Here is a 17,821-nt window from a genome sequence, read left to right as displayed (position 1 = left end):
AATACAGTCATCACACAAGATAATCAGCAGAGTATATACATTGAATTATTTACAATCAATTTACATGCATATGGCCTTTAATATGTATTGTCCCTAATTTAAATGAATAAACTCTGAAACATGTGTGCTACAGTCCGTAGCTAGCTAGCAAAGCACATAGACCTGGGCCAGTAGATAATAAATAAATTAATCGATTGATACAGGAAAATGAACTCAATAACTTTGATAAATTGCCATGTTTGATCATTGCCAGTCGCTTCCAATCAGGGTGCAAGAGGATTCACTCTGTGCATCGCTCTCAGCTCTAGAGCGTGTCTATTTGATAGCAAAAATTAAATGAACAGAATGCATCCTCGTTATCCATCTACAATCTTTGTCTCGGATAAGCGCATGCTGGACCGCCAGTTTACACACAGACACATACACGCGAGTCGCTTCTTGCTAGTTGCTAGTGAGAAGCACTGAAAGGTAACACAAATTAAGATGAATGAAAACTAACCAACTGATCCAGTTTTACAACTGGGAAAAAAACTGTACTTGAAGATGTTTAATATTTATTTAAGTGCAATTGTTGCAAACAAAGATTGAGATTATTTTCTTATGTATGTCTTCTTATTTAGGACACATAAAAGTTCTGAACTTTCCAATTACAATGGTAAAAAACTAATGAGCGATACAAGTGTATTGACTTTGAAAGGGGTTACTTGCATTCCTTAATTATGTTATAATTACATTAGTGACGTGTTTCTTGTCATTGTGGTCCGTATGGGCCGCGGCGGTACTTAGTTGTAATACACTTTTCCACCACTTGTGGCAGTAAAGAAAATATCAAACAGAAGAAGTCTGGAGCTAAAGTCAGATGTTTCTTTAGCGCAAAAAATATGACTAAAGTGGTGAAGCTATATTTTCATTTGCACGTAAATTGTTTTGTCAGTTTATTTAAGAAACATTTATTGTTGTTCATTTAATTAGAGTATTTATTTTAGCACTGCATAATTGTATTTATTACGAGTTCCTTCTTTTGCAGTAGAATTGATTAGTATTTTTGTGTAATCAGCCTGACCTAAACCTTGATAATATTTGTGATTTAAACATGGTTTCATATAATTTCACATGTGTGTTAAACTGTAAGTAGGTTAGATATAATTATTGGATATCATTAAACTCATAAGTAAGATTATTAATTCAAAGTAAATATTTGAATGGGCCGCTGGCCCCACTGTAGTGGAAAAATTGGTCCCTGAGGCCAAAAAGGTTAAGAACCCCTGCATTAGTGCTTAGTTTGGTCCAAAATAATGCTTACAATAATATTTATCTGCACTAAATTGTGGGACAACATATCATCCAGCAAAATTTGTTATTGGCCCAAGTCAAACAGCACATCGCTATGCTAATGTCGTTTGTGTCCTCCCGGCCTACTATTTAATGTTAAGTTGTTGTCTGCGATACATGACATCTACTGTATTACCCAATAGAGCTGTGTGTAATATATATATATATATATATATATATATATATATATATATATATATATATATATATATATATATATATATATATATATATATATATATATGCTACTATGGTAGCTTTTTAATATCATCTATACCTTTTGTTTTCACACTCTTTGTGTGCCCTTGTGTGCATTATCTTTTCCTTCCTTATCCTTTCCACCAATTTCCCTTGTGGATCAATAAAGTTTGTCTAAGTCCTAGTCTAAACCCGGCTCATTAGCACAAAAGCCAAGACTAAAGCAGAAACACAAAATTGTGAAGTTCTGTCAAAGACAACGTTTCAAGGAAGATTGGGCGATGTTGGAGAAAAATCAAAGAGTAAAGAAAAGTAGTTCACTTTTCAAGTTAAATCCAATTCTTCAAGATGGAGTTATGAGAGTTGGCGGAAGGTTGAGCCGTGCAGCAATGCCTAACTACTCCAAGCAGCAAGCCATATTGCCTAAAGATTCACACATCAGAAGGCTTGTGTTGAGACATATTCATGACCTAACAGCTCACGCCGGAAGGAATCACATGATGGCCAATCTACGTCAGAAATTTTGGATACCTGGAGCCATTGGAGCCATCAGAAGGTTTCTGTCCAGGTGTGTCATCTGTAAAAGACTCCACGGAGCCGCTGGAAAGCAACTCATGGCAGATCTACCAACATGCAGGGTCCTACCCGACGATCCACCTTTCACGAGAGTCGGTGTGGATTACTTTGGTCCGTTCCAAGTGAAGAGGGGAAGAGGACATGTAAAGAGGTATGGCGTCATCTTCACGTGTCTTGCTTTAAGAGCCGTACATCTGGAAGTTGCATCCTCACTCGACACCGATGCATGTCTTAATGCAATCAGAAGATTTATTGCCAGAAGAGGACAAGTCAAAGAGATGTATTCCGATAATGGAACTTTCGATCAGCTGACAGCAGAATGAGGAAATCAATCAAAGAATGGAACACCAAGAAGATTTACGAACACTTGTTATAAAGAGGTGTCCAGTGGCATTTCAATCCACCAGCAGGATCTCACCATGGAGGAAGCTGGGAGCGGCTAATCCGTTCAGTGAGAAAAATACTGAGCGTCACTGTAAAGGTACAAGTTTTGGATGAAGAGGGTCTTTATAACTTGTTTTGTGAAGCCGAAGCAGTCATAAACGGCAGACCCATCACAAAGACATCTTCAGACCTCAACGACTTGGAGGCTCTCACACCCAACCATCTGTTATTGCTGAAGGTCAAACCTGAGCTACCTCCAGGAGTGTTTCATCCGTGCGACCAATATGCCAGTCGCAGATGGAGACAAGTACAATACCTTGCGGACATCTTCTGGAAACGCTGGTGTAAGGAATACCTAGCGCAGCTTCAAGAACGTCAGCGATGGTCTTCACCTAGAAGAAACTTTTGTGTTGGAGACGTGGTGCTGATCGTGGACGACACTTCACCCAGAAATTCCTGGCCACTTGGAAGAATTTCAGAAACTTTTCCTGGTGGAGACGGACTTGTTCGTCAAGTTCAAGTGAAAACTAAGACTAACGAGCTTCGTCGCCCTATTACAAAGCTTTGTCTTCTTCAAGAAGCAGAAGATCATTAAAGTATGGCGATGAAGCAAAGACCTCAAGTTGAATGGGGCAAAGGACTACAAGCTTCTTTGAGAAGTGTTAAGGCTATTTAGGCACCTTGAATTTGAATTAACACGTTTAAGTAATTGTTTCAAGGACATTGATAACAATTAGGGGCCGGTAATGTAGGAGCCTAAATGCTGTTTGAGTTCATTTGCATATTTTGTGGTGGGTGCTTTATGTTTGTTCAGCCAAAATGGGACTATTTGCTTGATTTGCATGCTTAGAATAATTATTACATTTGTCTAAATAATTTGATGATGTAACTGTTTAAATTGCATATATGGCGGAAGGATCTGTGTGGTAGGTTGTTTTTTTTTTGGACGCAGTGCGTTATGGGTAATGACAGTCAGGTGCGGGGGAATTGAGCCACACAGTTTTTGGACTAAAATGTAGATTCCTAATGAAGCCTTTAGCTTGACGCTCCTCTACTTTCTCCTGGCTCCGCTTGCTGCGGCGACAACAAACAACTCCAGACGCTCCTCTTCGTTTTGTATAGTTTACTTGCTAATTTAATAATTCAAAACGTAAAACAATAACGATGTGGGAACAAATGAATGGCAAAATGAAGCGAGTTTGTTACAGTAAAAAAGAGTTAGAAAAAGTAAGAGTGAGGTCAAAAAACTGTGTGGCTCAATTCCCCCGCACCTGACTGTCATTACCCATAACGCACTGCGTCCAAAAAAACCAACCTACCACACAGATCCTTCCGCCATATATGCAATTTAAACAGTTATATCATCAAATTATTTAGACAAATGTAATAATTATTCTAAGCATGCAAATCAAGCAAATAGTCCCATTTTGGCTGAACAAACATAAAGCACCCACCACAAAATATGCAAATTAACACAAACAGCATTTAGGCTCCTACACACACAAAACAGCGACTTCACAGTAAAGCACTTTTGAACAGTTTAAATACCAGCATTAAGCCTAGATTATAGACAATACTATTCCAAAACAGTATTGTGGCTTTATTCAATTCTGGAATGTTGACAAATAGTAGCATATGGGCCCTGTGATCGTTTATGCTAACGAGTCTTAATGATGATGGATCAAGATTATCCAATCCACCGCGTCTACAAAGTGATGATGTTATACGATAGCAGAATAAACTCGGTTTATAAACAGAGGTTTCCCCTTCACGTATTTTCCTTAAGTCACCCGTAGAAAATACCTGCGCCGATTACGCAACAAATAGGCTGTGGTCTCCGGGGTAACCGAGGATATTCAGGCCCAGAGAAGGCTTTCGTAACGACATGGTGGATTCACTCAATCAGCCAAACAAGCCCAGCGCCAGCTTGGACCCACAACCATAGTGACAAAGTGTGCTCAAACATTACTGGATTACACAGTGACTCCACCCCCCCGCCCGATCAATGGTTGCCGCGGTGACCGTGCAAGGAAGCTCACCTTTAAAGCCCTCCTCGTCCACGATGATGGTGTAGTCCTCCGGAGTCTCTGTCAAGCTGAAGAACTTGCACCTGAGTGGACAAAAACATGGTGTTGAGGTCGCACAAATCGGAAGCACATTCACCACTAAACAAATCACGCACTGCTTTCAGGAAGCATCGATTTGCGGAATCGGGGACAAATACTGTAAAAATAAATGTTAATGGCTGTCAAATATTGCTGATGCGCGCCATTTCACTGCAAGGTATAGACAAACTTTCCTTGGTAAAAAACAACACTATCTTAAATCACTTAAAGGTATCAAATTACTAGTTTAGTTTTTTTGTTAATTTTTGTGAAGTTGTACATTGCTGTTTCTTAAAAACACCTCGTACTAGGGATGGGTGCCGAATTCGGTACTTAATACAGTGTTTCCCATAAACTGCCAAGATACCTGTGGCGGTGGGGGCGTGGCTATGGGCGTGGTCACATGACATCATCGAGTAATTTGCATAATTTACTACAATGATATGATTTTCTCTAAAAAGGCTCAAAAAATGTATACTTACTAATTAATAACAGTTTTGTTTTAAACGTCCATCCATCCATTTTACAATATAATTACAACACTTTATGTACATATTTATATACAGATTTGAACAATAAGTTATTCACTGAAATATATTTATTAATTGTGGTTCTTACAAAAAATATATCTTTATAAAATATAAAAGTTAAAATGTCTCTTAAAGCTCTGCCCCTTTAATTAGTGCATACTAAATAATTTAACTTTAGCCTACTACTACAACCATATTATTTACCAGCAACATAAAGTGAAACAGAGGCAAAGGTGTCCTGCCACAGTCAGTAACAAATAAACAGAAAACCGTAGTGGTCAAATACAAATAAGGCAAAAAGAGAAGTATCCTACACTTCTCTTTTGTAAAGTAAATCTGAACAGCCAATATGGGCACCTACATCAACTATATGATTTGCCTGAGAAGCTGGACAGGAAAAAAAATACAAATATTTTTTTATTTGCGGCGGACGTAATTCTTTCGTGGTGGGCCGCCACAAATAAATGAATGTGTGGGAAACACTGTAATAGGAACCGACCAACTACTACCGGGTATCCATTCACGTAAAATCAAACGGTGGCCTATTTCGATACTGTTGTTGCATGTGACATCACGTCCGGTTGCAGACTGGACACCGGCTTAAGGCAACAATCACTCGAGCAGCGCAAAGGGCAGAATCAGCAAAACTCCCTTGAAGTAATGTTGCAATTTTCAACATTAACAAAGCAAACATGCTTGGTAGGAAACGCTCAAATGTAAAGTAAGGCTCAACTCTTCAAAAATGCGCTGTCTTGATTCCAATTTACCCAGATTGGATTTGCCATGGACAGAACTCTATCAACATTAGCAATTTAACATGGCGATTTCAATGATAACTACAACTAAGATGAATGTTACAATCAAACAGCCGGTGTGTAATTACAATACTTACAGTATACACACTTTGTAGTGTGCTACATTCGGTTTCCTAGAAAAACCTACTTCCTAGTTAGATAGCCTATACAGTACTGCCATCTGGTAAAGTCTTGGAAGTGCAACTGCAATGCAAATGAGACTCAAATGTGTAAGAAAACAGGATAATCAGCTAATTTTTAAATGTTGCATTAAAAAAATATAATCAAAGTGTGTGAATGTTGTCGGTCTCTGTGTTGGCCCTGCAATGAGGTGTCGACTTGTCCAGGGTGTACCCCGCTTTCCGCCCGAATGCAGCTGAGATAGGCTCCAACACCCCCCGCGACCCCCAACGGGACAAGCGGTAGAGAATGGATGGAAGGATAGCACACACAAAAGTACTGAAAATTGGCATCGGAGGTATTGGTTAAAATGTGAACGCTACACACCTCCTCGTCTGACAGGGAATAAAAAGACTCACCAACCTAATCAAGTGTTACCAAGACGGTTCATTAGTTATTCTAAACTGATTTGTTTTCCTTTTCATGTAGATTGCTCACATATGTCAGGGCCAATTATGTAAATTAGACGATGGGGTCATCTACTGACCTCACTTCCCACCCCAGCACAAACGCCACAGATTGCAGTCCTGCGGGAAACGACACACATTTTGGAAATTGTACTTTTACTTAAGTTGTGTTGAAAATATTTTACTCTGCATATTTGTAAATCTAGCAAATGTACTCTTAATTTAAAAATGTTTCAAAGGTGCTACCTCTATGGTAAAAAAAAAAATTAAATTCTGCAGCTACGAATCAGGCAGAGGTTGTTGTCCAACAAGGTAATGCACTTTTCATTTTACAGGAATGTGCTTTGACAAGACGTGATGTTGTGTAACTGCATCTTTTGTAAGTACAATACTGGCGACTTGTCCAGGGTGTACCCCGCCTTCCATCCGAATGCAGCTGAGATAGGCTCCAGCACCCCCCGCGACCCCAAAAGGGACAAGCGGTAGAAAATGGATGGATGGAATACTGTATGCCTGTAATTGTTCTTAATGTGTACAACTGTATTTAAAATGGGTTCAATACCCAAGAGAAGTTTAGACTGGTTTGAAAACGATTCTGCAGATAATCACCTTTATAAAATAATAAATTGAGTAACTACTCAGTAATTTAACTGTGCTATATCTTAAATTGGTTACACTTTACTTATATTTTAGTATATTTACAAACGTTTACTTTAGTTGAACATTGTTTTATTTCCACTTGTGCTTATTGTTAATATACACCAATTGATCTTACTATTTTTTAGGAATGTAACGATTACCGGTGTCCATGCTAAACCGCAGTAAAATTCCCAACGGTTAGTATTACCATTTCAAATTTCAATTATCAAAAAACTGTGATTGATTAACGCACTGCCATTAACTTACGGTGATATTTCTCATTTCCTAGCGCAGCAGCTACCGTGCTAATCGCTAGCTACTTTCGATGCTAACATGACCACAAGACACATTGTCGTACCCCAATCTAAACTTCTACAAACACATGGTGTTGCCTTATTTATACTTATTTAAAAAAAAGTGAGTTAAAATCACTGTACGCCAAAACAACGCGTCATAAGAACAATTTCTTCACCCAGGCTATTGACTGATGAAAGCTAAACAGTTAGAGTCAGAACTGTTGCTGTGAAATAACCCTGGAACTAATCTGTCATCTGTTCACTCATTACTCATTACTCATGTTCACTTCATCATCCTTTTGCTCTGTTATATTAGCCTGGCACACAGTTATTTCAGGACTTGTTTATATTGAATTTAATCGTTTACATTGTACAAAGAGAGCACAATCTACCAAGTCAAATTTATTGTGTGTGAAACACACCTGGCCAATAAAGCTGATCCAACAATAACATGATACTAATGATTACCAGGAAAGATGAGGTCACCTACCTAGGTTCCATCCTAGAGGCTAATCTTTCCTGTGATAAAATGGCAACCAAGGTAATCAGAAAGGTCAACCAACGAATGAGATTTCTCTACAGAATCTCCTCTCTGGTCAACAAAAGCACCTTGAAGATTCTAGCGGGAACTCTCGTTCAATCCTTTTTCGATTACGCTTGCACCTCCTGGTACACTAGCACCTCCAAAACCCTCAAATCTAGACTCCAAACATCCCAGAACAAGCTAGTCAGGTTACTTCTAGACCTCCACCCCAGATCATACCTCACTCCAACCCACTTCTCCAAAGTGGGCTGGCTCAGGGTGGAGGACAGAGTAAAACAACTTGCACTGAGCCTAGTCTATAAAATCCGCTACACCTCCCTGGTACCGAAGTACATGTCAAACTACTTCCATGATGTAAATGACCGCCATAACCACAACACTAGGGGGAGTTCCACAAACCACGTTAAACCCAGATTCCGATCTAACAAAAGGTCTTAACTCATTCTCCTTCTATGCTACATCAATATGGAATGCACTCCCAACAGGTGTATAAGAAAGTGCATCTCTATCCTCCTTCAAAACCACAATAAAAAAACACCTCCAGGCAACTTCAACCCTTGACTAACACCCTCCCTCCTCCACATCCCCGGATTGTAAATAACCAAATGTAAATAATCAAATGTATTTCTTATGTATACACTTGTTCTTATGCTATCTGAACTCACTGAAGTGCTGTTATCAACCAAACCCTCCTCATCCCACTCCCCGGATTGTAAATAATGTAAATAATTTAATGTATATGCTCTGATGATTAACTTGTGTGATGACTGTATTATGATGATAGTACCGTAATTTCCGGACTATAAGCCGCACCTGACTATAAGCCGCACCAGCTAAATTTAGGGGAAAATACAGATTGCTCCATATATAAGCCGCACCCGACTATAAGCCGCAGGGTTTTGATGTGTAATTACCGTAGTATATAGGGGTTCCTGCTACCACGAAGGGGATTGTCGGGACAGAGATGACTGTTTGGGAACGCAAAGCGTCCCATTTATTAACAATAAATCTTTCAATCATTCAATCAAACTTTCACATCTTTGACATGGCGAACAGCATTCGTGCAGAGTACAAATAATACAACGGTGCAAAGTAATACAAAGTGCTTCGCCTGTACGTTATCAAAATAACCAGCCTACCGGTATATGAAAAGTCAGTCTTTAATCATTGTGTCATCGTCTTCCTCCTGCGTACTAAAACCACCGAAATCCTCTTCGTCGGTGTCGGAGAAGAACAGGCCGTAAATAAGCCGCACCCTTGTATAAGCCGCAGGGACCAGAACGAGGGGAAAAAGTAGCGGCTTATAGTCCGGAAATTACTGTATATATTTGTACCATGAATTGATTTACGTTGACCCTGACTTAAACAAGTTGAAAAACTTATTCAAGTGTTACCATTTAGTGGTCAATTTTGCGGAATATGTACTGAACTGTGCAATCTACTAATAAAAGTTTCAATCAAACAATCAATCAATAACTGATAACTTAGGTCACAATAACCGTGATATGAAATGTACGAATCGCTGCATCCATAGTGTTCACTGCATCATACTGAGGGCTGTTTTTAGTATTTTGTCACACATAAAGAGTACTACAAATAGTCCTTCCTCAGCTGGACACTGTTGTGAATTACAATAATGAAGACATCTGATAACTAAGCATTATTATCTCTATAATGGGCTGTTTTTCAATAGAAATGTTGTATTGGACCTTGTATCTAATCCTGTTTAAAAACTGTTATCAAGAGTATGTTACCCCAGCAAGAGACACCTTTTCACAATTTCTCTCTAATAAAAACAGCAGATCAGCAGCTGAATACGCACCATTTTCGTCTTTCAGGTGCGAAAAACCGCGAGAAGGTGCCGGTCCTTTGACTCACTTTGTTGTGCACTAATTGTCCCTGCGTCATTACAAGGCCTACGTAACGACCGCTGTATTCAGGCCCTAAATGCTAACGGTTCGCCGCATTAGTCAAATTCCCAGCGAGAGTAAGGAACTTCACAAGGAGTCTTTGATAGAGTTGTTGTTGTTGCTGCTGCTGCTGCAACGCTCTGAACTCTGCACAACCTTGTCTGCTTCCCAAGCAGAAACATTAATTACATCAAATATTTGTGGAGGGCAGGGAGGGGAGTTCCTCAATTTGGGAGCGTAGCAGAATGTCTTTGCGAGTCGACAGACATCACAAATACACTCATTATTTATCGCTAATGTGTTTTATTTTAGCTGCCTCCGATTAGACTTTGATTTGACTTATACCAGAAACACGTCAGTGTGAGCAGAGTCATGCGATCTCTACTCCCCAGTTACATATCACTCGTCATCATTCAGAAGATAAATCTCAAAAATGTCTTCTCTATTGCTCAAGGACGCATCACATTATAAAGAATGTGATCGCTCGTTCTTCTGTAAAAAGCACAAATTGTAAACAACCATCATGGAGACACAAATGACATGGCCACATGTAAACAAAATGAATAGGACTATTTTTTTAGTGTAATAAAAGGAAACACTATCTTGCTCAGTGGCCTTGTGGTTAGAGCAGGGGTCGCGAACCTTTTTGGCCTAGAGAGCCATGAAAGCCAAATATTTTAAAATGTATTTCAATGAGAGCCATATAATATTTTTGTAACACTAAATACGTGCATTTTTAAGCAAGACCAACATTTTTAGAGTATAACAAGTCTCTTATTCTTCTTAATAACATTGTTATTCTGAAGCTAACCAATACTAAATAAAATACTTCTTACCATTAATACGACTTCTTGAACAGGTGCGGTAGAAAACGGATGGATGCATTGAAATGCATGAGATTGTTTTATATTTTGAACGTTATTTTTAACACTGTGATTACCAATGTCACTATTATGTTAGATCCACTATGGACTAGACTAACAATATTATACTAGATCCACTCGACGTCCACTGTGGTCCCCACATCTGCGGTCCCCTCCAAGGTTTCTCATTGTTATCCCATTGGGTTGAGTTTTTTCTTGCCCTGATGTGGGATCTGAGCCGAGGATGTCTTTGAGGCATGTGCAGCCCTTCGAGACACTCGTGATTTAGGGCTACATAAGTAAACATTGATTGATTGATTGATTGACTGTCAACTAAGATTCATCTGAGAGCCAGATGCAGTCATCAAAAGGGCCACATCTGGCTCGAGAGCCATAGGTTTCCTACCCCTGGGTTAGAGTATCCGCCCTGAGATCGGTAGGTCGTGACTTCAAACCCCGGCCGAGTCATACCACAGACTATGAAAATGGGACCCATTACCTCCCTGCTTGGCACTCACAGCATCAAGGGTTGGAATTGGGGGTTAATTCACCAAAATGATTCCCGAGCGCAGCCACCGCTGCTGCTCACTGCTACCCTCACCTCCCAGGGGGTGGAACAAGGGGATGGAGCAAATGCAGAGGGTCATTTCACCACACCTAGTGTGTGTGTGACTATCAGTGGTACTTTAATTTTACTTTTAACTTAGCTTGAGGCACACCCCCGATTGTAAATAATTCAATGTATATACTCTGTTGATTATCTTGTGTGATGACTATATTATGATGATAGTATATATGATAGTATATATCTGTATCATGCATCAATTTAAGTGGACCCCGACTTAAACAAGTTGAAAAACATATTCGGGTGTTACCATTTAGTAGTCAATTGTACGGAATATGTACTTCACTGGGCAATCTACTAATAAAAGTCTCAATCAATCAATCAATCAATCAAAAAAGGCAGAAAATAAAAAATTACCTTGACTCTTTAAGATATTACACTGGAACCCGTTTATGTCAACATAACCGGAACCAAAACTAGCCATTGCTTGCACATTCACTTGGGACTTTGGTCCAAGACATGGGAATGGCCGATTATTGAATCTGCGACAGTTTGTTGACATTGTTCATATGTATTAATTTGTCCATGTTTTTATATTGCATACTGTTAAGTAGGTGGCTAAATAAATGTTTTATTTTTTTGTTAGTTGCTGTGATAGAATTATTCTGAAGCTTACTTCGCACGGAACAGAAAGTGACTGTGTGCACGAGTTAACGCAGCGTAATTAGACAGTAGTTACGTTAATATTTCACAATGCTTAGCAATGATGATGAAGTTAACAATACTACAACACACAGCAACATAAACCTAAATACCACCAAGTCTTGAAAAAGTCAGGCTATATCTTAGGCGCCATGTTGTAAAACAGACTTCCAGGTTTCAGACTAATCATTGGACCGAATTTGTGTGGGCCCCGCCCACTGACTTTGACAGATAAATTTGTGAAATAGATACATCACTAAATAATGAATAACAGCGGGAAAAAATTTCATCATGAAAATAATCTAATCAAATAAATAATTCAATATTGAAATAATAAATGTTCAACTAATTACATTTATTTTTACATCAAATACATTTGACACGTTTAAATTTTTTTTATTTTATTACAATTAAGACAAATTTAAGTAATTATTTAAAGATGTATTTAATTTTGTCTCATGAAATAAATCATTGAATAATTAATACAATCGGGAAATACAATAATTAAATATTTAAATGATTCAATAATTAAATGTACTTTTACAATAAATACATTTATGACAATAACATGTATGTATTTAATAAAGATTTATTTGATTTTGTCTCAATAAATAGATAAATCATTAAATAATACAATCGGGAAATCAATTTCATCATGAAATAAAATAAAATCAATAATAATGATTTTAAATAATTAAATGTACTTTTACATCAAATACACTTAACATTTATGTATTTAATTACAATTATAATTAATTAGACACATTTAAGAAATTATTTAAAGATTATTTATTTGATTTAGTCCCATTTGACCCTCTGTGGTCAAATGGTCGGCTGTCCATGTTTATGTCAACGTCAACTTAAGCAGGCACTTTTTAGTAATAAGAAGAAAATGGTTGGTGACATAAACGGGTTGACCACTTAAGCAGGTTGCACCACCTACATATTTTATCCTAATTGATGGTCTGGGTTTTCCGGAAGTTACTTTCTTCCGGTTTACTGTTCAAATAAAGATGTCCTTATTGTTAGAGGCTTTTGCTTAATGGCTTGCTCAAGCATTTTCCTGAGGATTTTGTAAAATAAAGAAATAAAAACACCCCTCGTCACAAACACGAACAGATCAATGAGAGGCATCAATCGAAACAAATCGCCCAGTTGCGAACCCTTATGTCACCGTGCTGGTGAGTAGTAGGTGTCACCATGGCGACTTCTAATTGCAGTACAAGCCAGCCAGCTGGCCGAGCTCGTTTCAGATCAGCTGATTCCACTTCTGCTCCCAACTTGTGTCCTCGGCTCACATTAGTGTGGAACACATGATAAATCTCTTTTCATCAAAATAGCAAAGCGGTAAGAGACAATAAAAAAAGGACCAGGAAGCACGGAAATGGAATTGAGTGGAGAAAAGAGGCCTGATAGTTGAGTGAGCCTGCGATAAGGTGGAAAATATGCTGCTGAGGAGGCTTATCAGCAGGCAAAGGCAGCCAAGGTTGTTGCCTCAATAAAATGGAGGAAGTGCGGAGATCGGAAAGGTAATATCAGCGACTAATTTCCTTTAGTGACTATGGGGGATTTTTTTTTATATTATTTTGAACGAGACAGGAAAAATGCTCTTCTTCCAGCGGCCATAATGAAATCACTCTTTAGACAACAGTGCCTCTACTGGTTGTGGCCAAGTAGTGCACTCCGTCAAGATGCGGTTGCCCTACAATGAAGTTGACCGCAAATGACAGAATTCTCAATTTATTATGCCTTTAAAGCCGTCGTAAATGTTGGCGTTCTGCCGTAGGACGAGGCCAGTAGGAATTAAAGTTGTTTTGCTTTTAAGGTTCTTTCAAAGAATACGAACATGGAGTTGCACCAGGGAAGAGGATTCATATCGAAAATGTCACTTGTTAAAGGCCTACTGAAACCCACTACTACCGACCACGCAGTCTGATAGTTTATATATCAATGATGAAATCTTAACATTATAACACATGCCAATACGGCCGGGTTAACTTATAAAGTGACATTTTAAATTTGCCGCTAAACTTCCGGTTCGAAACGCCTCTGAGGATGACGTATGCGTGTGACGTAGCCCGGCGAACACGGGTATGCCTTCCACATTGAAGCCGATACGAAAAAGCTCTGTTTTCATTTCATAATTCCACAGTATTCTGGACATCTGTGTTCGTGAATCTGTTTCAATCATGTTCATTGCATTATGGAGAAGGAAGCCGAGCAAGCAAAGAAGAAAGTTGTCGGTGCGAAATGGACGTATTTTTCGAACGTAGTCAGCCACAACAGTACACAGCCGGCGCTTCTTTGTTTACATTCCCGAAAGATGCAGTCAAGATGGAAGAACTCGGATAACAGAGACTCTAACCAGGAGGACTTTTGATTTGGATACACAGACGCCTGTAGAGAACTGGGACAACACAGACTCTTACCAGGATTACTTTGATTTGGATGACAAAGACGCAGACGTGCTACTGTGAGTATGCAGCTTTGGCTTTTTTTTGCGTATGTACGTAACTTTTTTTAAATATATAAGCTTTATGAACCTTGGGTTAGGTGAACGGTCTTTTGGGCTGAGTGATTGTGTGTGTTGATCATGTGTTTGAATTGTATTGGCGTGTTCTATGGAGCTAGGAGCTAGCAGAGGAGCTAGGAGCTAGCATAACACGTACCGTACCGTACGTGCGCGTCACGTACGTAACTTTTTAAAAATATATAAGCTTTATGAACCTTGGGTTAGGTGAACGGTCTTTTGGGCTGAGTGATTGTGTGTGTTGATCGGGTGTTTGAATTGTATTGGCGTGTTCTATGGAGCTAGGAGCTAGCAGAGGAGCTAGGAGCTAGCATAACAAACACGCAGGTGTTATTATGCAGGATTAATTTGTGGCATATTAAATATAAGCCTGGTTGTGTTGTGGCTAATAGAGTATATATATGTCTTGTGTTTATTTACTGTTGTAGTCATTCCCAGCTGAATATCAGGTACCGTGAGTATGCAGCCTTGGCTGCTAAACATTCGATAACTTGACCGTATGTGCGCGTCACGTACGTAACTTTTTTTAAATATATAAGCTTTATGAACCTTGGGTTAGGTGAACGGTCTTTTGGGCTGAGTGATTGTGTGTGTTGATCGGGTGTTTGAATTGTATTGGCGTGTTCTATGGAGCTAGGAGCTAGCAGAGGAGCTAGGAGCTAGCATAACAAACACGCAGGTGTTTTTATGCAGGATTAATTTGTGGCATATTAAATATAAGCCTGGTTGTGTTGTGGCTAATAGAGTATATATATGTCTTGTGTTTATTTACTGTTGTAGTCATTCCCAGCTGAATATCAGGTCACCCCCGGCTCTCACAGCATCTTCCCTATCTGAATAGCTTCAACTCCCCACTAGTCCTTCACTTGCACTTTACTCATCCACAAATCTTTCATCCTCGCTCAAATTAATGGGGAAATTGTCGCTTTCTCGGTCCGAATCTCTCTCACTTCATGCGGCCATCATTGTAAACAATAGGGAACTTTGCGTATATGTTCAACTGACTACGTCACGCTACTTCCGGTAGGGGCAAGCCTTTTTTTTATCAGATACCAAAAGTTGCAATCTTTATCGTCGTTGTTCTATACTAAATCCTTTCAGCAAAAATATGGCAATATCGCGAAATGATCAAGTATGACACATAGAATAGATCTGCTATCCCCGTTTAAATAAAAAAAATTCATTTCAGTAGGCCTTTAAGGTATGCTATTGAAGTGTATGAGTATAATATATACGCTATGCTTAGTGTCAACGTACAACCTTTTTATAGTTTTTGAAATTTGAACATTTGCGTGAATATTGGGCCTACAAACTTGTGTGACAGTTTAGACTCTAAACTGTAGAGTTACGACTGCCATTGTGTATAACATTACACAACATTGCGTGTATACACACCCATTGTGATTGGTTGTTTGCTGTGTATACTCTGGGTGCCCTATACCGATGTTGGAGCATTGTGTTGGCAGATACCTATATTGATTTGTTACGATATTATTTTGTAGTTTTAGAAAATATTTTATCAAGTGACATTTGTAAAAGAGAGCACAATGGTAGGTATGAAAAACACTAATTATTTATTATGAACAGTCTGGAATGGACTTATGCTGTCTTTAAAGGGGAACTGCACCTTTTTATTTGGAGTTGCGCCTATCATTCACAATCCTTATGAAAGACAAGCACCCATGTTTTTTTTTTTAATGCATTCTAACTCATAAATAAACACTAGCAAAAGTCAGCTAACAATGGAGACAATGGGAATTGGTTTATTCTGCCTATAAAGTACTCTTAAAAAAAACTTCCATCAACCTTCGGTAAAGTGTATTTGTATTGTAGTAACAGGTACATACATAATATCCTGACATAATATTTACGTATTTTGCTCATTTTAAGCATACGGCGGTGCATTAATTTCGCATTCTCATCACAACGTTATTTCCTTCAACAACAACACTATTGATCATGGCAGACTTCATGAGAGACAACGACAACTTCTTTGGTACAAATGATGATCCAGACACTTATATTTTTGAGCCTGAGTATACAAAGGATGAGTTACAAGTTTTAGATGCTGAATCAGTAAGTAGTAGTATTGCTCAGTGCTAAACAAGAAATACAAACTACAAACATAATAAAACAGTCACTTACTGTACAATGTCTGCTCTCACTGGGATGCTGACTGATGGGATGTTTATCTTCCCATTTAGATGAAGAATTAATCATAATCCTCACACAAAAAACTAAAGAAGCGTCTTCATGTCTTTCTCGCCATTTTCAGGTATAAGTTGGATTTCAAAGTTGACCTATTTCTCAGTTGATTGCCACATACTTCCACTATACAAGTGAGAGGCATGATATATAATCTAGAATTAACTTCTACTAACTTAGAGGCGATGCAGCAGCTCGCTGGCTCAGTGTGTCAGTAGCTGGATAGAAGCCAGTTCACAGCGTCACGAAAAGTAAGCGCTTATAAAGCAACGTTGCAAATATTTGGTTAATGTTCAGGTCCCGAGATGTAAATTAAGAGTATAGCTGGCGTTTTTTTCTTGTGTTTTTTTATTTTTAGAGGGCTTTATGGGTGCAATCGAGCCCTCCCATTAGCAGCATTGTTGGCCATCTCATACTAGCTGTGTATTACAAATTAGAATGCATACAAAAAAGAAAAACGTGTGTTCTGGTCTTACGTAGGGATTGTGAATGACAGGCAAAATTCCCCAAAAGTTCAGTTCCTCTTTGAGTTGAAATGGAGTGGTATCTTTTTATTTGTACAATAGTTTATAAAGTTAAACTCATGACACAGTAAGCTGAATGATGCGAACACGTTTGTTACTGGATACTTTCTAGTACACTTCTACCTTGAAGACTTTGTATGTGTAAGTAATATGCAACAATAAATATTTTGACAAATGTGCTGTTTTAGATTGCAATATTCTTCAATTAAGGACACTTATTACATATGTCTAGCTTGTATGCTATTGTGCGCTTAGTTGAAATTCTAGATGCTAATTGAAAGACTAACTTTGTGCTTATTGGAGAACATTTAGATTGGCTGTCCAGCTTTGCGCAAGTAAACGCACTGCAGGACTGTTTGTATCAGGGATTTTACATGCAAGTCGATATCATTTGATAATGTTTTTGTTGTTGTTGTTGATATCAGCATCGGATCGGGACACCCTCTTGTGTATAATCCCATTTCAGATGAACAGTTGAGATAAAAGTGACATTTGTACCACATTGATCATTTCCAGCTCCAATCGCATTGTTGCTCT

General features: G+C 38.6%; 1 protein-coding gene across 4 annotated transcripts in view; it reads right to left on the bottom strand.

Moving 5' to 3' along the window:
- castor2 (cytosolic arginine sensor for mTORC1 subunit 2) overlaps positions 1 to 17,821 on the bottom strand; it is a 37,003-nt gene that overhangs the window by 17,005 nt on the left and 2,177 nt on the right. For all 4 annotated transcript variants that reach the window (XM_062048953.1, XM_062048954.1, XM_062048955.1 and 1 more), the window contains one exon: positions 4,530 to 4,600. In XM_062048953.1, the coding sequence (XP_061904937.1) occupies positions 4,530 to 4,600 (71 nt within the window). The remainder of the gene's footprint in view (positions 1 to 4,529; positions 4,601 to 17,821) is intronic.

Source organism: Entelurus aequoreus, linkage group LG05 (assembly GCF_033978785.1).
Source record: "Entelurus aequoreus isolate RoL-2023_Sb linkage group LG05, RoL_Eaeq_v1.1, whole genome shotgun sequence".
NCBI lineage: Eukaryota > Metazoa > Chordata > Actinopteri > Syngnathiformes > Syngnathidae > Entelurus > Entelurus aequoreus.
The sequence above is the reverse complement of the archived record's forward strand: the minus strand, read 5'-3'. Positions and strand labels throughout refer to the sequence as shown.